Source organism: Procambarus clarkii, chromosome 25 (assembly GCF_040958095.1).
Source record: "Procambarus clarkii isolate CNS0578487 chromosome 25, FALCON_Pclarkii_2.0, whole genome shotgun sequence".
NCBI classification, from domain to species: Eukaryota; Metazoa; Arthropoda; class Malacostraca; order Decapoda; family Cambaridae; genus Procambarus; species Procambarus clarkii.
Window position 1 is genome coordinate 19,693,883 of NC_091174.1, and position 24,936 is coordinate 19,718,818.

General features: G+C 43.6%; 1 protein-coding gene across 1 annotated transcript in view; it reads right to left on the reverse strand.

Moving 5' to 3' along the window:
• Positions 1–283: 283 nt before the first annotated feature.
• Positions 284–24,936, reverse strand: part of LOC138368649 (uncharacterized) — a 557,854-nt gene continuing 533,201 nt past the window's right edge. The window contains exon 4 of the mRNA XM_069331352.1: positions 284–4,808. Coding sequence (XP_069187453.1) covers positions 3,398–4,808 — 1,411 coding nt within the window. The 3' untranslated portion in view covers positions 284–3,397. The remainder of the gene's footprint in view (positions 4,809–24,936) is intronic.

The window sequence follows — 24,936 nt, forward strand, 5'->3', positions numbered from 1 at the left end:
TGATGGTGTAGTGGGTTAAAGCATACTAGTTATGGCAGCTACTGGAAGGTAGTTGTGCTTTCTGGGTTCGAGTCCCACTGGTGGGTGTTGTCCAAAGATTATTAATCTTCACTTGTGGTTTATGCAAGTATAGGCATATATATATATATATATATATATATATATATATATATATATATATATATATATATATATATATATATACTCTATGTGGCTGTGTATCACTTTTATCATGGCTGATTAAATGTTTTCATCTACAATAGGATAGAGGAAAGAGCAGATGTCCACAGTAACAAGTTTATTAAGGGCTACAGTGTCCTACATCAAAACAAAAGAGCTTATTTTTAAATTACTCAGCAGCTCGAGGAATTTATATTATCACAATTGAAGGCACACAATATATATTTATATATAACGTCTTGACGTGTGTTTTGAATTCTTTTTTATTCACCTATGCACACAAAGTGGTGATACAACATCAAGGGAGAGGATTAACAGATCTCCATCACAGTTCTGCTATGAACAGTGAAGTGGACACCACCCGAACCACACACAAGCAGGGACACGTGCCCAGGGCGCTCTGGTGTTCTCTCAGTGATGGTCTTCAGATGCTGGCCACACATAATAATAACACTGAAACTCGAGACCTGCGGCAAATGAAATTGAAGATAAGGTGATGGGCGGTAAGATATGGTAAGACAGCCTCCTAGACTGTACCCAGGAGACTGTGTATCATACCGTCACCCCCTCAGGACACCGATCAGGAGGGATGCTGCCACATACACGCATACAGAAGATAGTTAAAGAGGAAACAGTGTTGATACCAGGCGGTGATGCTTTCTTGTTTTCCTGCTGAGTAAGGCAGAGGCCAGACCATAATATTCAGCTTTTTTATTATTTCACAGGTGGGTATATGAGCAGACGACATCTTTGTGGTTTGATATCTTCTTGGGAATATCGAAGGCGAGTGAGGTATATATGGAGACGCCCAACAGTTGTGCGTCATGACAGTGACAGAGTGGATGAGACACCTCCAGCAAGCATCGCTCACAACCCGATAAACAATGAGTACATCATTTAAAAACATTACTCTCTTCAGTTCTCTATCTGATCCTCATGGTGGCAGCTGTACGACTGTCACGTCAAGTGTCGAAATAACAGTTAGGAAAGGACAGAAAAAAAACGTTCTCTGACGTCAGTACTCTGAAAAGTTTCCTTATCCAATTTTAATCCTGAAGTTTGCTTTATGTTTCGACGTTGTTTAACATTGCTTTCAAAGAAGGGAGGAAGCAGGTAGATAGGTGTGGCTGATAAGGACACAAGAGTTATGAGGAAGGTATTTAATAAATCATTGCAAACTTAAACCCCTTGTGAGTGTTGAAAAGTGAATCCACAGTCGTTTACCATTCGTTCACGTGGTGTTACTCCAGCCTACACGTAAACGACTTTCACGCTACAAGGGTTAAGTAATATGATTCGTCATAATACTTGGTGGTTTTCATACCTCGCGACTTTTCCAGTAGAGTTTCTTGTTCGCTCTGGAAGCTGTGAATAATGGGTGATTCCTCTACTTCCGATTCATCCACTGGTCTACAGCCAAAATGCTTCTGAGACAGATGAAGGGTTTGCTGGGTGGGTACCCATAGTACTGTTGTTGAACTTGTGAGTGGGAGAGTCGTGCGAGAGCGTCCACAAGAGACGGGCCACTTCGAGAGACGGGACATTCCGGCAACACTGGAGCCTGGGAGAAAACGTTCAGCATCCACCACTTGTTGAATCAAGCAAGATTTAGTTACCACTCTGACAAGTAAAGCGATAGCTAATCAACAATTGAAATTATTATATATGAATTCAGCAGATCAAAATGCAAGATAAACAGCTCTTTTCATCACAGAAAAGAAAACTTTTGTAAAACTGTTGATCAGTGTGTCACTTTGCCTGCATTCCATGGCTCATTTTCTGTTTCCAACTTGCCTTACCATTTTGGTGTTCATCAAGTGGAAAAGATTTCATCTCTCAACTTTCTGCATTTCCCTTGGTACCTTGTGCTTTGAGATCATATCGATTGTTGTCTATCTCCCAACCAAAATCGTTAGCATAAGTTCATTTAGATCTTATTGCTCATTTCCCCTATGTCTTGTGGCAAAGAGTTTGACACCTGTAAATTTCCTTCCTGTGCATCACCAGATGTGAGTTCCATACTGGAGCTGCCTACTCCAGGACTAAGCTGGATAGACCATAGTTTGGCCCAACGTACGTCTTGTATATAATCCTGAAAGATTCCTTTATCATGTTTCTGAACATCCTTATGTTCCATTCACCTGGGCTCTAGGAGCCTCGAACCGAGGACCCCACGCGTGTGAGGCCGAAGTAAACTGTTATTTTACCATCCTTATGTTTGCTTGTCTTGTTATTTGCAGTTATTTGTATTCTGTTAACGTGAGGCTCGGGTGTTGAATCTGGTGTCACACTCACTCCAGAGACGTTTCCTTATTATCTCGCCGATGCTTCGCTCACAAACCGCATGGTCTGTTTGTTCTCTTTGCTGTGTCCAAAACTTCATTCATTTAAACTTAGGGATTCATCTATAGTAGCTGTTTGACCACTCATGCCCCCCTGATTCTAACCTGAAGATCAGAAGGGTACATATAATGAATCTGAGCTCGTTAAGTTAAGCTTGCTGAGTTAATATTGTGGTCCCATACTGTTAATTTTCTTATTATAAGAATATATATAAACCTTGGCTGGTTTTTGGCTTTAGTTTCATAGTCTTATTTCCCAACTGCCTCTGCTACTTTCCTGACCAAAATTTTGTCTATATTTGACGGTCCTTAATACCTTGTTGCTTACCTCCGTAGTTTATATTCTGTATACTTTTCAAACCTCTTCGTTTTTAGTTGGTGTGTACTGCTGTGTGGCCTCCACGCCTTATGTGTGATGAAAACTATTATTTAATTTTCATAATTTTCTGAAGCTCATCTTCCGGTTGGAGTTTTTGAGTCTTAAGTCTCAAAAAAGAAAACAAGTCTCTTTCATGACTTGGTCCTCCTGATCCACTCTTTAAGCTCGATTATATAGTCAAGTACTGAAGAACTATGGTTAATGGTGCAAAGTTGGTGATACTCATATCATCTGGAAGTTCATGTCTAAAGTATCCATCAATTTCGCCCTCCACGTGTGCTCCGTTACATTGGGGAGCCTTTGTTATGCAGTCAATTATCCTGTCATTAAAATCTCCGAGAACTATTGAAACTCAGTCTTCAGTTCACATGATAGCACTGTTGCTCTCTAAGACCATTAGACTTTTGCATTGCTCTCCTTATATACACCTCCCTTGGCCTCACGCTTTTAGCGTGTATGTGTGACTTAGTTACAATAAATGACTGCTCTGTATCAGTCACCACTTCAAGAAACCAAGTTGATATAAAGTGTTATTTATATTCTTGGTCAGAACTTCCGTGTATTTCAGGACTCTGTCGTCGAGAATTGTGTGATTTTTGAAATATATGCAAAGAGAACCCAGTTCACCCGCACACTCCTTGCGGTAGTGCTGGAGATGGACGTGTTTCTCGGGCATATTCTTAGAGTTGCAGTAGGCGAAGCAGGAGAAGGGATAGTGGTTGTGGATAGTGACGATCTTCTCGGGATCATGCAGACACTTAACGTAGTGTCCGGGTGGTGTGTAATTGGCAGCACGGTAGATGTGTTGCATCATGTGTAAGTAAGGAGGTATGTTGTGGACGTGGCCGTGTGCGTCCTGCATGGAATCCAAGAAGTACACATTGCGAGCACAATATGATGCGTGAGTGTAGTTGTTTGTGGTCATCGCTCCCGGAGCCACCTGCTCCATCAGCGACGCCCAGTCTTCAGCTGTCTTGGGCATAATGACTTCATCAATGTCCAGCAGAAGTACGAATTTGTAACGGTATATGTTTCTGTATATACAGTCATTAAATGGTATAAGTTCGTTCTGCCATTGGTGTACAGTTTTATGTTTTAAATACATATGCAACAAGCCATGCACATTAGGTTGGTCACCTGGAAGTGTTAATTTTTTAACATCCACTCGTCCTATATGTTCATAATAATTAAGGATTTTGCTGATATTTGGGTGTATCCCAAGATTGTAGAAAAACACCTTGTCAGCACCAAGACTGAAGAGCACTTCCAGCCACTCAACGATCCGCACACTTAAGTCTACGTAAGAAAAGTCTAATCCTTTGACACATACAGCAAAGTCCTTTTTTTGACCATCCTGTGGCTGGTTATTGACGATCCGAAGGTTGTTGGTTGGTTTATCACAGGGTTTCTCCACCAGCGACACTGACTGTGGCACCTGGTGCCTGTGTTCAGCTGGCACCACGCACTCCATCAGGTATGGCTGAAGTATTCCTTGCTTCTGATTACCCCATTCCTTGATCCATATATATCGATATTCAGTAATATTAGAAATAACAGGGGAATTGTTGTCATCATACCAGATCTGGCAGTGGGTCTTCACCGTTGGGTTAATGCGATTCATCATTCCAAGAATGCGAAGAGATGGTTTTTTTTTATTAAGAGTGCGGTTGTCGTAGAAGGCGCTAAACAGGTAGAAAGTGCCGTTGCTGGTTTGTAAGACCTGCCAGTAAAGATTATTAAAGCTAATATCGAACAGTGGAGGGTACTGAGCACACTTATTGTTGCCTGACCAAGGGTGTGGATTATGTTTTTCCAGGTAACTGGGAGGCAGGTTTGGTAGGTCTTTCAGGATGTCGTCCTTGCCGTCGCTCACAGTCCTGTCGATGGCTGGCTTCGGGTACACCTCGCTGAAATGTAGAAGTAAAAACAAAAACCTTTAAAAGTACTTTGCTATAAAATTTTGAAAAAGTGTTTAATGCTGTCCATGAGCTGAGAAAGAGTGATCAGCAGATTAGATTAGATTTGTGATTACATTGAAGAGTTGTGCTAGAATTATATGCAATATATTTCCAGGTCTATAGATCCTAGCCTTCCAGAGCACAAACTATAGGCAACTGAGACTCGTTCTAAAACGATGAAACAGATGAAGCAGTGTCAGAGATGAGGACCATGCCTCAAAAGATAAGCAGATCTTGGGTGATTTAAACTCAATGGATTAAGAATAAAGCATTTCCGATTTCATGGCTTGGCATTGGATGGGACAGGAAGAAGGATGAGGAGTTGAAATTCCAGAAGAAAATGTGGATGGGAAACGAGGAGGCTTGAAAGTTCAGTGGCCTTTCCATCTTGGGTTGCCGTTGAGTAATGATCTTAAAATTGTAGGTGTGATGTTTTCTTGTGCCCAAGAAGGCATTTTGTTAGGCGGTAGTGGGACGTCTCTGCTTGATCAAGTTGCTGGCGTGTTTTCTCTCTTGGTGGAAGCACCTTCTCGTTGATAGTTACCAATTTCTCATTGCATGGTTAATGTTACTGCTTGCTGGTGGTGTCTTCCGACTATTATTCCTCTTTCTTCTCACTCTCCATGAAACTTGTGTTGATGACATTGATTATGGCTGGGTAGTGGTCTTAGAATTGCTGCGTGATGAGCTCCGGCTGACGTCGTGACTACGACGGATGATGTATGCTGAGACTTTGCACCATATGTTTGGGTTCTGTTGACTATAGCGTTTGAAGTCGTTGTTTGCTTCCTCGCTTCTCCTGTATCTGTCTACCAGGGAGCAGATCTTTTCACGGCTCTGGTATTCTTCCTGGGGAAACAGGGGGCAGAGTAATTTTCGTAGAGGATGTTGTATTTCTCGGCTGTAGATAGCGTACACCACGGTGAGGACAGAGGGGTCCAAGATGGTGGTTGTAGTGGATGAGGCTGTAGCAGATAGGGTACGCGTAGTCGGCACTGTGATGGATACCTCCAACGGAGGCGGGGCATGACTTGGAGTGCTGATGGTGCTAATAAGGGCGATTTCATGCTGGGACCTAGTGCTGGGTCTGGTATCTGTTCAGGTATAGTGGGTGTTGACAGAGCCAGGAGAAAATCAGCTGGTACAGTAATCTTGGGTATCACTCAACAGATTGCTAACAGCAAACGGGTGAAGACGTTCTGGTCGATGTCTGAGCCCGACAGTTTGTCTACTAAGTGTAGCAGGGCGAGGATCATGCAGTTGCAGTGGAGGCTGCCGATTGGCTAGGTGAGGTCCCGGTGAGTGGTGGCCCGGTCGCCGCTTGAGCCCTTGGTCTCCATGATGATGGGTTGAGTCGATGTGGACGTCGTTGTAGCAGAAGAGGCTGGTAACGATGGTAATGCTGTGGTCAATATTGTCATATATTGAACCTCACGGCCTGTATGGACGTCCGTGTACCATCAGAGGTTGGTCTGCCAGCCGTTATCTTCCTAATTTCCTCTTGCCTGATTTGGCAGTCCAGGGAGACACCGTTGTGGGGTGCTCTATGGACGATGCACTGTTGGTTGCTCGATTGACAAGTCCTGAAGTTGTGATCATGTCTGCTGATGTTGCATTTTCCTTCAGTGAGTTAGCAATTCGCGGAAAAGTGATCGTATTTGTTGCACTTCAAGCACTGTCGTAATTGGAGGTAACTTTCTTTCTTGACTGTGTTTGGAGTGATTGGGATGTCGATGTATCTAGGACCATTGTCCACAGCTTGGGTTGCTGCAGCAGCAGTAGGTAATGTCACAATCAGCGTAGAATGTAGATTTTCGTCGGTCTTGATTATTTTTGCTTAAAATGCTGTTCCAACCACGTGGGGTGCACAGTAGTGAGACGGTCTCGCTTCATGCTCGGAGATCAGTCCCCGACTGTCCAAGTGGTTGGGCAGTATGCCTTCTTAGATACAATCTAAAATCCTTAGCCAGACCAATTCCAAGTGCTATATAATCATAATGAATTGGCCTTTTCCCTGATAATTCCCTTTAACTGCTGTCAGGGCCGGTTTCAGGTCGTGGATTCTTTTCAGAATGTCGGTAGGTTCTTGGGTACAGATGAAAATGCTTACGAAAATTAATCTATCTGCCAGATAGCGTCGTGAGTGGGTGAGAATAAGGTCCGTAGCATGTTGGGCGTCATGGTGTTCAGGAGAAAAAGTTGATTTTCGCACTGACGGGGCATTTACACCGTCAGTGCGAATGCTAATCGGGGATGCGTTAGTGTTGTCGACGATCTTCATCAGTATTTGGCTCCGAGTAAACGACTGTTCATCACGGAACCGTACTTTCATCCGGTGAATTATAATTATGGGAGAACCCCCTTACCATGGATGTGTGTGGAAGACATGACTAACTCAGCTGCTATCCCTTTTATGGGCCGCAGTAGTGATGGGAGAGTTTGGTAGATTGTCCCATTATGATTCCATAATTTGTGATTCCTGATCCTGATAACCTGATTCGATTCTGATTTCATAACTAAAGGGCTTGGCAAAGGATGGGGGAGGAAGAAGGATGAGGAGTTGAAATTCCGGAAAAGGATATGGATGGGAAACGAGGAGGCTTGAAAGTTCGTTGCCTTTCCCGAATTAAAAATAAAATCTGAATACAGCATCTTCACTGACAATGGCAAAGTGGCAGAGGGAAACAATATCCGTCACATACTACATCGTTCGGATAATAATGATTCCAAATTGTGAACAAAGTAATACACCTAATAGGAGCAAATAGTGGCGCATAAAGAAGATACAAAAAAGGAGAGACTTACCTAACAAATCTATGAGATAATTAAGATAAGAACAAGGAAAGCAGAAAGGACTTATGAAGCCAGGATTGCCAATAGTGCAAGTTAACTCGCCAGATGCTGTCTTGTCTTTACCTGAGTAAAGTGAGGTCCAGGGCCTTTCACAACTCATAAATGGCAAGACATGAATTTACTATATTCTAATTATTAGTTTGCCTCAGTGTTTTCAAAAGAAGACCAAGCTAACCTCATTTTTGAAGCAATATACATGACGTACGAAGAAAATATACTAGAAACATACAGATAAATGAAGCTGATATTATTTAACAAATTGGAAAATATCAATTAAATAAATTGCCACGAGGTGTTCAACAAAATTTAAAAAAAATACAGAGATGAGCTCTCTGATCAACAAATTAACTTATAAAATAGATCAGTCCACAAGTAGTCGTTTCTGCTACCTGGAGAGCGACCACCTTGGTCCAAGTATTCAGGAAGGGAACTGAACCCTTGCTGCAACCTGTCGTTTGATTCCGTTGACGTCAGTAGAGTGAAAGTTCCTCAAGGCTATTAAAGCGATATCAATAAGAAAACATCTTAATAAATGTTCTAATGAAGAACTATTCACAAATGATGTATTCCTCTGCACCAACATATTCGAAACAGTCGACAGCAATAACAATTATGATAAAATAACTACTCATTGAGCATATTAGTTATTTGACCAATTCCCCACAAGAGACTCCTCAGAAAGGTTGAGATCCATGACATCGGAGAGAATGTTGTCAATTAGATTAGAACCTGATTGAGGGGATAAGAATCCAAAGAACTAGCATTAATGAGGTGAAGTTGAAGCAGAGAGAAGTCACTAAGGTGTGTTCCAAAGGTCTGTTTTGGGGCCTTTGTTGTTAATTACATACATCAACGACCTTGGTGTCTGAGTGAAGAGTAATGTCAACAAGATTGTGGATGACATGAATCTAGGGAAATAGTAAATGTGAACGAGGACTTTGCGGAACATTAGAAAGACCTAATCGTGACTGGGAAGAAAAGTGGCAGATGCATTTCAGCTTAAATAAGTGCACAGTTCTAAATACGGTGAGTGACGGTGGCACCGTTTATTGGATGAATCATGCAGGTTTGGGCAAATCTTATTGCGAAAGAGACATGTTGGCCGTAACTGGAAGTGACCAGAAGCCTTGGCAGCAGTAAGGAAGTAGAACGCTCAGGTTTATAAGCAGAAACATCACTAAATAAATGCAAAACCATCTTCATCTAATCGTATTTGGCCATATATACCTCAATTAAGCGTCACCGTCCAGTTTAGGAAACCATATTACAGAGTGGACATCGATTTCCTAGAACAAATCCAACGTTGATAAACGAGACCTCCTAAACGATGAGAAAATAAGGGAGCTTTACCTTCATTCCCTGAAAAGCACGAGGCGATAGAGGACATGATCGAGATCTTCAGTCGGATGATGAGTGTCAACAGGGAAGAAATGAGAATGGTATTAAAAGTATTGTTTTGGCAGCATAGGAGCGGAATATGTTGCCAGCCAATATCAGAGAAGCAAATGATAAATTCAGCTTTAAAAATAGGACGGGTAAGAACATGGGAGAAGGGATGAATGGACACCACCCATAATGGGGCAAGAAAGCCGTTGCTATGACTGCTACTTCTTACATTTAACAGCTTCTGATCTACAGATAAAGAAGATAAATAGTAGATAAAACAAAAGAACATTGCAATTGAGGATGCTGAAAAAGGCATGTTAGCCAATTCGATCCAGCTCTTATTTATGTCTAATCAAAATTTATCACATGTAATACGTGGGATTCTCACAGAGGATCTGCAATTGCCAGTGACATTTGCAACAGTCTCCATTGTGTTCCCATATAAGCTAACTACCAGATTCGCCAGTGGCCGAGATAATAAATGGAAGATATAATCTTTTGAACTATGATATCGTAATCTTGTGGCTGGTCGTCGTTCTGCCCTAACGACTATTCACTAGAGGGCTTAGAGTGCTAGGGGCTCTACATCACAAATTTATTACGAGGCAAGGCTCTAGTGCCGCTCTACTCCTTCAGATGTATCAAGAAATCAGTAAAAAAGGGAGTTGCCGGGCAGTCAGATTGTGAGAGTAGTATATTGAAACACTATTACACGCGGGTTTGTTAATTAACAGAGTTCCACTTTCACGAAGCTAGTCAACAGAAAACTTGTCTCCCGCCACCTGTAAGGTACACAGAAGGATTCTACCTGAATATACTAGTGATAACTTTCTTTAGCACTAGCAAATACAAGGGTTATCGACTGGTGTATCACGGTACACTTAAACGCGTCTGTCCATCGAAGACACATGCACTTACAGTGATGATAATATATTAACACAGAATTGTTAGAGATCAAAGTACACAACAATGATATATCAATAATCACAATTCTTGTAAAAGATAGCGCAATAACATATGCCAACAATACACAAAATATAGGCGCTGTTATCCTACTGGTCCACATGACCAGTAGGATCATGTGGACCGGTCGGCCGAGCGACCGGTCGACTCGGCCGAGCGGACAGCACGCGGGACTTGTAATCCTGTGGTCCTGGGTTCGATCCCAGGCGCCGGCGAGAAACAATGGGCAGAGTTTCTTTCACCCTATGCCCCTGTTACCTAGCAGTAAAATAGGTACCTGGGTGTTAGTCAGCTGTCACGGGCAGCTTCCTGGGGGTGGAGGCCTGGTCGAGGACCGGGCCGCGGGGACACTAAAAAAGAGCCCCGAAATCATCTCAAGATAACCTCAAGATAACATGACCAAGTGCTAATTAGAAAATACACAATAATCTATACTAAGTACTAACGAGTCTCTCAGACTCCGTTCAGTTCACACGGCATCATTTCTCCGTTTAGCGTGAAATAAACACTTAGCACTAAACACTGCGGTTTCAAATGCCCCTAAATATATTGATCCTAATGACCTGACACAACTCAGCTGACAGGGCGTTACCTCCCAGCCTAATGACAGGAGCACACACATACGTTACCTCACAGACTAATGACAGGAGCACACACATACGTTACCTCATAGGCTAATGACAGGCGCACACACATGCGTTACCTCACAGGCTAATGACAGGAGCAAACACATACGTTACCTCACAGACTAATGACAGGAGCACACACATACGTTACCTCACAGGCTAATGACAGGAGCATACACATGCGTTACCTCACAGACTAATGACAGGAGCACACACATACGTTACCTGACAGGCTAATGACAGGAGCACACACATACGTTACCTCACAGGCTAATGACAGGAGCACACACATGTGTTACCTCACAGGCTAATGACAGGAGTACACACATGCGTTACCTCGCAGGCTAATGACAGTACACAAATACGTTACCTCACAGACTAATGACAGGAGTACACACATACGTTACCTCACAGACTAATGACAGGAGCACACACATGCGTTACCTCACAGACTAATGACAGGAGCACACACATGCGTTACCTCACAGGCTAATGACAGTACACACATACGTTACCTCACAGACTAATGACAGGAGTACACACATACGTTACCTCACAGACTAATGACAGGAGTACACACATACGTTACCTCACAGGCTAATGACAGTACACAAATACGTTACCTCACAGACTAATGACAGGAGCACACACATACGTTACCTCACAGGCTAATGACAGTACACAAATACGTTACCTCACAGACTAATGACAGGAGCACACACATACGTTACCTCACAGGCTAATGCCAGGAGTACACACATACGTTACCTCACAGACTAATGACAGGAGTACACACATACGTTACCTCACAGACTAATGACAGGAGTACACACATACGTTACCTCACAGGCTAATGACAGTACACAAATACGTTACCTCACAGACTAATGACAGGAGCACACACATACGTTACCTCACAGGCTAATGACAGGAGTACACACATACGTTACCTCATAGGCTAATGACAGTACACACATACGTTACCTCGCAGACTAATGAGAGGAGTACACACATGCGTTACCTCACAGACTAATGACAGGAGTACACACAAGCGTTACCTCACAGGCTAATGACAGGAGCATACATACGTTACCTCACAGACTAATGACAGGAGTACACACATACGTTACCTCACAGACTAATGACAGGAGTACACACAAGTGTTACCTCACAGGCTAATGACAGGAGCATACATACGTTACCTCACAGACTAATGAGAGGAGTACACACATACGTTACCTCACAGACTAATAACAGGAGTACACACATGCGTTACCTCACAGACTAATAACAGGAGTACACACATACGTTACCTCGGGTATCTAGATCTCCGTCCGTTACAGACGTGTTAAACCTCAATTACCCGGATGGCAGACTCCAGGGAGTCGATACAAGGTGACACTTACAGAAGGGATAGAGTACTTACTGTACGGTCGACCTCCTCCCTCCCCCAATGGCAACCAGACACACACCTAATTTATTACCTGGAGACCACTAACCCTAGTGGCCTCAACGTGGACAGGACGCCGGCGGCTTGTCGAAGGCACGTCCCCCACCCCCCTTCCCGTTTACGTTCACACCTCGTTAATTAAACGATGACGTTTCTCTGTGAATGCGTCAACTCTTGCTCCGGGTGACGGGTGGTGATTATTTTGTCGTTAGCATTGACTTCACCAGGCAATTGTACCTGATCAATCACATGAAGAGCACCGAGATGCAGACAGAGAACGTGGTGAGTGATCACAGGGAAGACTAAGCTGTTTACGTGGTGCTTGTGGACAAATAAAGTCTGCTCAACAGAGAAGGTAAAGTTAAATTCCAAGAAAAAACATCCTCCTCAAAGAGGCTGGAAAAAGGAACTCCGCAGGGAGGAATACTAAGCCCCCTTTCTCTTCAACTGTCTCATGGAACAATTCTTGAACCTTAAGTTACCAAAAGCCAAACTGCTTAACAATGCAGACAACTTTGTGGATATCAAAGGCGCCAGGAACCATGCACAAAAATACTTAGACATCATCAGCAGGGAAGCGGAACGCATAGCACTGAAAATAAACAGCAATAAACCCTAAGCAATGGTAGTTAAAATGAGAACCCAAGACATCAGACACGTAATACAAGCACAATAAATTGAATGGGTTACCTCTTTTCAATACCTTGGAGTCATAATAGACAGCCAGTTAAAATTCACTCAACAAATTTAATATCTTCGGCAACGTTGTAAAGCAAAAAACTCAGCTTTGCTCTCCCTGACAAGTCGCACTCCCTGACAAGTCTTAGAGAGACGGTGCATCTCTACCAGTACTCAAGATGAACTACGTTTGATGGAAGTGTCACAAAACGATGCCCTCAGAACGATGCTGGGAGCACCTATATGGGAGCAGTGAAAGAATAAAAAAATTTAAACCAATTTGCCAGCCTCAAATGAAAACAGGCTCAAACTAAGAATAGCCACCATAACCGCAGAACTTGTTGGAATCACCTCTAAACTATCAATTAAAGATAGTATACACTGATCGCTTCATAGAAACCTTCAAGATATAGCAGGTGCATAAACGGATAATCTAGTCAAGATTCTAGAGAAAGTGGACTTGAAATTGACCATTAGAAACAAAGGAGAAGACAGTCCATATCAACACCTTCAGCAGCCTCCTCCATAGAAATAATCGAGTCTAAAGATAATCATTGAAGGATTACAAGTTAAAAATATCAGCATGTGACTCGCAGAGGCTCAAAGCAGTCATAGAACAATAAATGGAGAACATCTCAAGACCGACAACCACTCACATCTTCACAGATGGAACAGTTGATCAAGAAAAAAGTTCTGCTGAGGGCAACAATTGAATTGTGGATGCTCAACATTGCAAACAGAGATATATGCCCTGAAAGAAGCCATAAATTACGCAACTGAGAACAATTTACAAGATGTCATCATTCATACCGACTTTAAATCTTAGCTCCAGGCATTGTTATCCAGTCAGCACCGAGATAATACAAAACTCCTCACTGAAATCCTACATATAGAAAAAGAAGCACACAATCTAGGGCTGTCAATCACCCTTAATTGGATACCAGGTCACATTAGCATAGATGGTAATGAAAAGGCAGACTCACTAGCAAAAACTGCCACTGCTCTACCTGTTTTACAAGTAACAAAAACCTAAACGTTTTTCACAGATTAAGGAGCAAATCAAGAAGAAAATACTTTCAACTATCAAACATTGCCAAAGAGCCAAAGCAGGGGAAGGCAAATCGTATCAATAGGATTTGATACAAACAAGGTACTGGGAGCGACTCTTTCAAGCCTGGCAAAAAAGTTATTCAGAGATATTGCAGTAGTCCTTCACAGACTCAGACTTGGTTACAAGTGCTGCTGGGAGGTAATGAACCAATATTTAAAGAATGTCATATCTATGGAACAGATGCAGAGGTGCCACTATTGCACTACTTACTGGAATGTGAAGTAACTGAAGCCCTGTACATCAAACTCAACATTCAACCAATAAGAGCAGCTAGATTAACTACAAAATCCACAGCGACTACAATGGTTAAGAAAACAGTTGAAGAATAGGACACACTAGTGAACACTGTACATCTATATCCGCCCCCAAGATAATTTTATTAAAATAAAAGACTAAAGCCAGTGCGAAAAGAAGGAAATTATATCTGCATTCAAAACTTTGACCCAAATATAACAGTAACAAGGTTATTGTGAATAACCGAACCCATTTACGGGTTCACTATTGCCCTTGCTGCATGTAAGTTTTGAGCCGAGTTGCTGAATCAAACACAACAACAACAACAATCCTGTTCACAACACTGTATACAGCACCTTGAGAAGGGATGTAGGTTGCATTCGAAAATTAGGTCTTTAATAAATACACTTACGCATATTTGGTCTTTCCTTCAGCTTCATTCAAGCACAACGACATTGTAGTAAGTTTCTGTGTTGTTTATGCAATGGCTCGCTTTTTTATGTTTGTTTCTCATACGTAATACTTTACATTTAACAGCATTATAATAAATATGTTATTCGTTAGTCCAGTTTAGAAAGGTGCTTAGGTCGGTTATTAATCACTGCGGCATGATATAAACGTGCCTTCCTGGTTTAGTGTCATCGGTAAATTTACATATTGATCTGCATAAGCCATTATTGATGTAAAATATATATAAATCAAGAACAATATTGGTCCCCAAATTTTCATGATGCATACAATTGCTGTTTGCATGCAGATAATATTTTCCAACTAACTCACTATGCAACATTCTGTTTTTATCTTTTAAAGTAATCTAAGATGAGGAAAGTCAGGAAACACTTTCTGAAAATCTAGATATTTTATCTACCTATATTTTATCTATATATATCTACCACCTTGCTACATCGAACATTCTAAAATTGTTTTAAAAGAAATGAAGAAGATTCATCTGCCATAAATGATTACTAAGAAAATCTTGCTGTTAATCTCTTATTAGAAGGTAATTCTAATTGTTGCACTTTGTGGTCTGTAATTATTGTTTACAGGAGTTTACTGACTACCAACGTCACACAGAATGGTTCAAAATTTCAAGAAGCCTAATAACAATTTTTATGTATTGAGGAGACATTTGTAAGTTTCCACTCAAGAGAAACTGTTCCAATCAAGAAGGATTTACCAGAAAGAATGATTAAAGTTAGTCACAAATTAATTTAATATTTTCAATATCCTTGGATAAAATTTGTAAGTACCAGGCATATTATTTACTTTTTTATGTAGCATCGAACGTTCAAGTGTAGTCGTTGAGTCAGAATAACGCAGCTGAAGATATGATGACCAAACCACTCACCAGAAGATGAAAAAGCGACGACATTTTGGTCTGTCCTGAACCATTATCAAGTCGATTACATGAATGCATTATCATTCATAATGTATAATCGAATCATGGACGGGCCAGAACATTATTGTTTCGTCATTTTCTGATGTGTGATTTGGACATCACATCAAACTTTCATCTTGTTCATAAATTTTAACAATTCAAAATTATCATTTTTCATTACTTAGTAATGTTGATAGAAAGGTATGTTGCATAAAATTTCCATGGTAAATGCAGAAGCAAACTCTCCTTTAATATTACAATGGGTATGAATTTACTCCAGTCAGCACGAGGCATGTTGACGTTAGAACTATTAATAGATCTTGGAGCTTCAACTCCTGAAAGATCACACCATGCAGAAACTGTAATGGTAGCTTGACTGGGTAAAGAACAGTCACCACTTACAATCCCACAACATGATTGATGATGGATTCGAATCTGTACATAAATTGTGGGAGCTTGATGCAATCGGAGTAATTCCTGAAAAAAACAAGCTCAGACAATATCTGTACTTACAATCAATACTTAGAAACTGTACAGTACAATTTTGGCAATATTGGGTAAGGTTAACTTAAAAACAACCATAAAACGTTACCTAACAATTATAGCATGGCATATAGCCAATTTAAATCACTGTTAGCAAAGCTAATACTAACAGAGCATTTAAACCTCTACCATGAGATTATTGCTCAACAGCTTCAAAATAAATTTATCGAAGGCATAAAACATGACAATAAGCAAAACCCAGCGTCGAATGTAATGAAACGCCATTTTCAGAGTGAGACCCGGAGGCTTTCCAGAGCTATACAGGCTGATATGGATATATTAGACTTTGACATCAGTCAATGTGTATGGAGTTCTAGGCCTACCATGCAGTTCTAGGCCTAGAACTATGAGCCAGAACCTGGCCCTCCTCAGAGAGGCACGAGTTGCAATGGTTTAAAGAAACTGGAGGAAGGGGGAACCCCAGACCCGCATGCCTGCTATCCACAACCCAGTTCTGAGGCTGGATGTCAAAACACGCAAAAAAATGCTGATCAGAGGGAGGGAGGGTTACCGGGGAGCCTCCGGGGTCTCACCCAGAAAACGGTGTTTCATTACATTCAACGCTGGTTTTCTGAGGGGGAGGGGGGGGGGGGAACCCCTGCGGCTCTCTGGAGCTACTTATACAAAACCTGACTGGACCCCAGGAACATTAAGAAGGTAGTGAACGGCCAAGACCCTGATCAACCTCCAAAAATCCTGTGCCCGAATGTCAGCTCAAGACATGTTACCGAAGACGGCAGCCAATGCAACAAACATACAAATGTTGTGGACATGAGAATAACCCACAGGCTGGCTGGACTGAATAACCCTGCGGACGACCTGAGAAACTTGAGCCCTGGAACAGGGAATAAGGGGAACCAGGTCAACACTAAGTACTTCCCTGGCCACCGAAGCTGTGGTACGCACATAACGGCGGAGAGCCGCAACCGGCCACAACACATGATGCACTCCTGTCCTAACCAACCAAGCATCAACAACCCAAGGACCCTTCTGAAAAGCAGCAGACTCATTCTTCGCCAAAAACAGAAGGAGACAGCTGCAAACGAACAAACTTACCACCAGGACCGAAAGAGCAGAAACCCCTGTGCTTTAAAAGAGCATGAAGCTTCCCGACCTGACCCCCAGGGGGCCTCCACAAACTGAGGAGGAGAGAGAAAGGAGAGCACCTGGTCCAATGACCAAGATGGCTCAGGAGGTGCATGAGAAGGCCGGAGGTGAAACAACACATGAGACAGCTTGTGGATCGGAGCAAAAGTACAAACAGTACCGAACACAAGCTGCAGTACCTCCACACGAAATGAGGCGACAGTATTTGGCATAAGATGACGGTCCTGGAACAACCACGAAAAGAAGGAAAAGGCAACCATATCCGAGACAGAAGTATACCTAAGCAGAGATAAGATATTATGAAAGGACCACTAGGAAACTTCATACTGCCGCCGAGACGAAGCACGCAGGTGGGTCACCATCAACGAAGCCACCTGCGCACCATACAAGTAATGATAGACCCAAGTCAGAAAGCCCAGACACGAAGACTCGAGGAGAAGAAAGAACCAGCCATGTACCGGGGAAAGAGGCAGAGTCGTGGGAAGACCCTTGGGTTCGAACACCGAGCAAGCAGAGCCTGAAACCAAGGCTGGGCCGGCCACCAAGGAGCGAGAAAGACAACTCTCCCTGGTAAGTCTCCAAGCAAGCCAAGACCTGGAGCTACAGATGAAACGGGGGGGGGGGGGGGGGGAAGAGGTATGGGTAACCCCACCTCACCCAGTTCTGGCTAAAGGCATCGACCCCTATAGGCCTCACTGTCTGGAAAGGGCGCCACATATAACGGGAGACACTGTGACCATGCCGACGCGAAGAGGTCCACTTCTGGAAGCCTGTATGTCCAACAGAGCCAACTGAACGAATCGGCGCCGACCATCGCGTGGACAAGGAAATGAACCGGGACAGGTCATCCGCGAGGACGTTGGACACTCCCCAAACGTGAACGGCCAGGAGAGACAAACCCTGAGAATTCAGCAGACGAGTCACCCAAAAGAGCCAGCCCCAAAGAGCCAAAGACTACATCACACCCCAACGGTTCAGGCAATGAATCACTGGGAGCAGTCCAAATGGATCTGGATCGTCGATCCGCAAGCAACACGAACTCTCTGAAGTGACATCCACACAGCCGCAAATTCCCAAAGCGTGCTGCGAGTCCGACAGAAGGACGGACCCCACCATTCCTGGCCGACCTGGTGAGCACTGGACACAAAGCCCCAGCCAAGAAACGACGCATACGTGAACACATCGAGCGAGGGCTTGAGGAGGTGCCAAGGCAATGAACCCCAAAATCCCCAAGAGGAAGCCGACAATAAAGCAGCCAACGTAAGGCTCCGGGAGGCCGAACCCAACGATAGCGAGAGAGGTGGAAGGGAAGTCCTCGAAAGAACCAGAACAGCAGACGGAGCCAAACCCAACCCATCAGGTGACCATTTTGGCAAAGTTCAGGCTCGCAGGACCACAGTTCAGGCTGCAGTTTAAGACCACAGCCGAAGCAGTGCCTCTGGAGGAAAAGACAAGGAAGCAGTCCGAGCGTCCCACACAAGACCCAGCCAAGACCGAAACTGAGAGGGAACCCAGATGGGACTTCCTCCAGTTCACTAGGAATCCAAACCCAGTGAGCAAGGAAAGAACCAAATCCCTGGTGGGCAGACACGCGGACTGGCTGGGAGCACACACAAGCCAGTTGTCGAGATGAGCTAGAATCCGAACGCCTAAAAGACGCAGACGGGCCACCATAACCTGGGTAAGGCATGTGAAAATGCTAGGTGCCAGGCAACGAAAGCAGTAACCCTGACACCTCACAACAAAACCGAGTCAGTCCCTGAACCCCGGATGAATCGGAACGTGCCAATAAGCGTCCCTGAGGTTCAGGCAGACCTTCCAAGCATCTCGCTCCAACAGAAGACAGACGTGGGACAGAGTATTTATTGGAAAGGAGAGGCAATAAACCCATGGTTTCACATGGGATAAGTCCAGAATAAACCCGAGGTCCACGCAGTTCCGTTTCGGAACCAGAAAAAGGCAGGAATCCACCTGAGCGTCGAGGTCGTTTTGACCATGCTCAAGCAAACTCATCTATGTCCAAGCAAAGTCATCGGGTCACAAGATGACCCGACTGAGTGCAAGAGAAGAGGCCTGCCCCGCTAGTCCCGAATCTCTCGAAGGAGGAAGAGCCACCCAACGCCACCGAATGAAACGACCAGAGAGGCCCACATATCGTGAGACCAGGCATGAGCAAACAAAGCAAGCCCCCCCCCCCCATCGCCTGATGAATGGAATGAAATGCGAAAGGGCCGACGCCCCTTACAGGAACCCAACCTTCAAGCAGAGCAATCAACGTGCCGACCAGATGAAAACATATCCGAAGGCTGCACCAGCACTGAAACTGGCACCACTGGCCCACCATGATGGGAGGAAGCTCGAGCCCTGGAACCCTCGAACCCTTCCGGAAAGACATCCCACACGCCCTCCGGAGAACCAACAAGTCCGACATTGCACTACAACTACACGAAGCTGCCAGCAGATACTGCACAACCGCAGACTCTGCAAACAGCAACAGGCAAAAAGGCAAAGAAAGCCAAAGAGCCAGGGCCTAAGTGGATTCCACAGAAGAAGCAAACACCGCCTTCAGACACACGAGACGGGAAGCAAAAAAAAGTTACACTTCATCCAGCAGAATCGGCACAAACAGCTCCAAAAGTGCAGAAGACGCACGCACCGCCGAGGACAATGCACCAGATCCAGGAGTTTCCCTAAGTGCCTCCACATCCTCCTCAAGCCATTCTAAGAACAGTTCGAGAAGGGAAAAGAATCGCAAGGCATAAGCCAACAGGCCACAGGTGCGCAAGTCCTCAGCGACCAATGCAGCAGCTCAAGCATGTGGGACTGACAGAATGAATGACACGCCTCCAATGAGAAAAAGGGGCAGTCTGCAAGACAGATTGACTCTGGAACCTCATAACGAACCCAGTAGGGACAGGAAGCGCCATACACGAAAGAAGTAGGATCCATTATGAAGGCATAATTCAGGTCGCGCAGGACATAAGCTGCAATGGCCTCCCACAACACACGGGGCGGAATGTGGGAGGACAAAAACCTCCGGAAAGACAGGACCAAAGAACCCACGGAATCACGGAACTGAACTCGGAGAGGGGTAGACACCAAATCCAACTTGTACAGGGATGGGGAAAATGAGAACCCCCACCCCTTGTAACACCAAGCTCCGCTCCGAGGGTACAAAACCCCAAGCAGGGTCCAATGGGGCCCAAGGCCCCCCAAGTCTACCCTCTCCTCTGCCCTGGGAACCTTCCCACGAGGACCCTGGCCGAACCATCCTCCAATCCCCCGCCTCTAAAAAAAGGCAGGAGCAGTCAAAAAAGCAGGAACAAAAGCGGCCCCAGTGGTCAGACCCAGGAACTCTGGCTGGAAAAACAGGCTCGAATAAATCCGTCGCCACACTGGAAGGGGATTCCCTCGAAACTGCCAGAGTCTCAACACCGTCTAATCCCTGCCCCGACTCCAAAGCCCTCAGACGCTTTGGAGCTGGAAGCAAGGGGGAGGACCAGGATGCCTAACAGGGGGTAAAGGACAAAGAGATGCGGACGGAACCAGAGTCGAAGTGACTAGCATCCCTAAGTCCGGGTTCCTATAACTGAAGTGGGGTAGTCATGGGGCATCCGGGGTAGCAACCAACCTAGCACGTTGCAGCAATTGAAATCAAGCATGCAATGCTGAAGCTGCCTGCACCCGCACATCATGATCATCGGTCTGGGTGAACTGGAGTATGAACAAGCAACAAAACTCGCAAACTCCGGGTCGAAAGTGTCACCAACCCAACAGGCTGCATGATGGAGGCACACATGGTGAGTGTCACCCTAAGACAAGGGGACAGAGCAACCTTCAGACTCGCTTGAAGCAAGAGTAAGTAATTATCAAGAGAAGGCACCAAGCCGGGGCTTGAAGCAAGAGGGGACTAAGGGGTTGCATCCATTGGACCACAGAGCCCCTGCTAGGTTTCCCAGGGCCCTTAGTCGTGGTATTTTGCTAAGGTCAGGCCGGGTACTGCTAACCAGGACCCAAAACTACCAAGTAGACTGCTAAAGCAGAACCCCCTAAGATGAGTACACTCACGGGGTCCTAGAGGAGGACCACCAAATTATAATAGGGTGCGACCAAGCAAAGGTAACCCCCCCCCCTCCCCCACTACCAGAAAGGAAAAACAAAAAGGAAAATAAAACTCCACAAAAGGACATTGTATCCAGGCAGAACAGAGCCGGCTGCCAAGAGAGATGATAACTAGCTGCACATTAACCTGCATCCCTCCCAGTGATGAAAACTACCCCTTACCCAAAGGCAAACCAAGGGAGCACTAACACCCCTAGCTGACTCCATGGGTGGTCAATGACGGAGCAGCAAAAGACACAGTGGAGGTAGACCCCAAGGAGACTTGTGGAAGGAGGCCGCAAGCCCCAAGGGCAGTACTTACAAGGCACCTCGGGAAGATGACCCTAGGCGCATGCAGCTCAAGTACTTGTGAAATTACTCCTGGCTCGTGTACCACCAAGGATACAGCAACACACAACAAGGCAATGAGCTGGAGACAGAAAAACAGGAGCCAGAGACACATGACCGTTGCCAATCACATCAGCTGAAAAATTGGGGTCTGGGGCTCCCCCGGGCAACAACCCCTTCCCCCTGGGAAGGGAGGAAGGTTGTACAGACAGCAGTGTGGTGACGTCACGCTCGTTCGTTCTCATTTGGGGAGTACTGTCCACTAGTTCGGCTCTCAGTAGCAATGTTAACCAGAATAAGGATTTGTTTTGGGGCGCTTACCTTTCTGGGTGCCTGATCCGGTCAATGGCTGACATATGTCGGAAAATCCGACACCATTTAATAATCATACAGATAATAGCTGTATTGTATAAACAAGTTACCCATAGAAAACGTAACTTGTAGTGAAATTACCGTCTATAGAAAACGGGATATCATCACCACACACTATTATAATTCACCACCTATTATGGTGAGAAATATTCTTAAATACATTAGTCTTTGGACTTTACCATCATAAAACATCTCATATAAATTAACTTAATTATCAATATTAAAGTAGAGTAAATGTGACCCTTCTATCACTTATTGACATCTGGACAATGTAGGCCAGGCGTCAGTGGAGGAAGGAGGGTCAGCCATTGTTTATACTAGACCAGAGGCACACGGGAGCAAATACGGCTCCTGTTAATTTTACTTGGACGAAGTGTTATGGAAACCAAAGGTGTACCATTATCAACACGCTGTCAACAAATCAAGTTAAGTGTTCTTTCCGAAACCCATTATCTATCATTAGTGGCCATTAATGTCATTGGGTAGGGTTAGCCGGTTAGAGCACGAGATAGCCTCAAACTAAAGGTAATTAAGCCAGGTCTTCATTGTTCCATGTACAGTGTTTTCTCTGATATAGCTTGTCATATATAGGTATCTGGCTTTACAGCTAGCGCCCTTTTGACAGGTCAAGACGAGGAAGCAAGACTTTGTGCATCAGTTACCAGGGTGATGGAAGCTACCTCAAAGAGGGAAAATGTGGAGTCTACACCCTAGTTATACCTGGTGGACTAACCTGCTGTACTATAAGATAAGGAACCTCTTCAATGTATGTAGTCTAATACTGTAGTTTGATTGGCTGCATATATATAAATTTAATTAATATAAACCCCCCTAATGTGTAGAGGATCGATTTGTGAGATTGAGATTATTGCAGAAATACAGTCCACTTATCATTATACAAATTGCTATCGAAGTATATAAATTAACGTAAATATAAATTCATATAAATTAAATAAATATAAATCTCACAGATCGGTTCCCACAACATAGAATGCTTTCAACCACACGGGTGTTTCTATAGGCCATGGCTCCACGTTCCTCTCTGAGAGGGGCTTGTGGTCCCCAGTAGGCCTAGAACTCCATGCACATTGACCGATGTCAAAGTCTAATATATCCAAATTCAGCCTGGATAGCTCCAGGGAGCTGCAAAGACTCCCCCCAGAGAGGCCATTTTTTTACCACATATGGCCGTAATCCGAGAATCAAAACTACTCCCTTATGGATAGTTTTTAATTGTAGCTCTAAATCTGGACCCTAAGCAACAAGTCTTAAAGATTGCCTGCAAACAAATCCAAGTCAAAAGTTGCATACTATTAAAGTTCAGACCTAATGCACATGCCTATACAGCTGACATAAACAATTAAGCTTTTCTAAGAGTTGGTTTACAGGAAGAAGATAGATACTTCACTAAGTTCTTATGAGTAGAGAATCCAAAAGATGAAAACAGGCCTGTTACGATATAAATTCTCTTATGTTCTTTTTGGAGCTTCATCCAGCCCATTCCTGTTGAAGGCGATTCTAGATATTCAAGTTAAAAAATCATCCAGTCCCAATAAGGCTGAAATCAGCAAAAATCTATATGTAGATAATTTTCATGGGACAGTTAGCAGTACAACTGAACTGTTACAAATATATCAAATTGCCAATATAAAACTGAAAGGTGCCAACATGCCAGTACAGCCATGGGCCTTAAATAATGCAACATTGAATAATCAAATCGAGAGAGATTACCATGAATATCGTATACCTCAATTTCAAAAGGTATCAGGTATGCAATGGGACCACACCTCAGATACCCTATCAATCAAATCAGTACCACTAAATCATTGCATGGCTACTAAAAGGGACTTGCTTTCAATTCAAATTTTTATTCAGGTAAAAGTACATACATTGATGAAGAGTTACAAAGATAATGTTTGATTTATAGATAGAGCTAGTACATAAAATACCTAAAGCAACAAAAAGTGACTTGCTTTCACAGGTCAGCAAGGTTGATCCACTTGGTCTATTAAATCCTTTAACAGAGATCGAAACTCAGGAGTTTATCTGCAACATCTCGATCTCGCAAGGTTGCCAGCATTGGTAAGAGGGTCAGAATACGTTTCTCATCAAGCAATTGCATTACCAGGAAGAACTCAGACCACTGATTCACATATACACTTGCATAACCCATAAGTCAAAGGTAAACACACAACGGGCACCAACCCCTACAAGAGATTCGTACCCAGAAAGCACAGGTGTTCGTGCACCTGAACATAACCTGTATGTTGACCGCTCCACCACGTTCCAAATCTCTTAAGGATCTGCGTGCTGGAGCGGTCAATATAACGGTTATGTTCAGATGCACGAACACCTGTGTTTTCTGGGTTCGAATCTCTTGCAGGGGTTGGTGACCGTTGTGTTTACATTTGACTTGTGGTTTATGTAAGTATATGTATGTATGTATATATTATATATATATATATATATATATATGTCGTACCTAGTAGCCAGAACGCACTTGTCAGCCTACTATGCAAGGCCCGATTTGCCTAATAAGCCAACTTTTCCTGAATTAATATATTTTCTATATTTTTTTTCTTATGAAATGATAAAGCTACCCATTTCATTATGTATGAGGTCAATTTTTTTTTATTGGAGTTAAAATTAACGTAGATATATGACTGAACCTAACCAACCCTACCTAACCTAACCTAACCTATCTTTATAGGTTAGGTTAGGTTAGGTAGCCGAAAAAGTTAGGTTAGGTTAGGTTAGGTAGGTTAGGTAGTCGAAAAACAATTCATTCATGAAAACTTGGCTTATTAGGCAAATCGGGCCTTGCATAGTAGGCTGACAAGTGCGTTCTGGCTACTAGGTACTACATATATATATATATATATATATATATATATATATATATATATATATATATATATATATATATA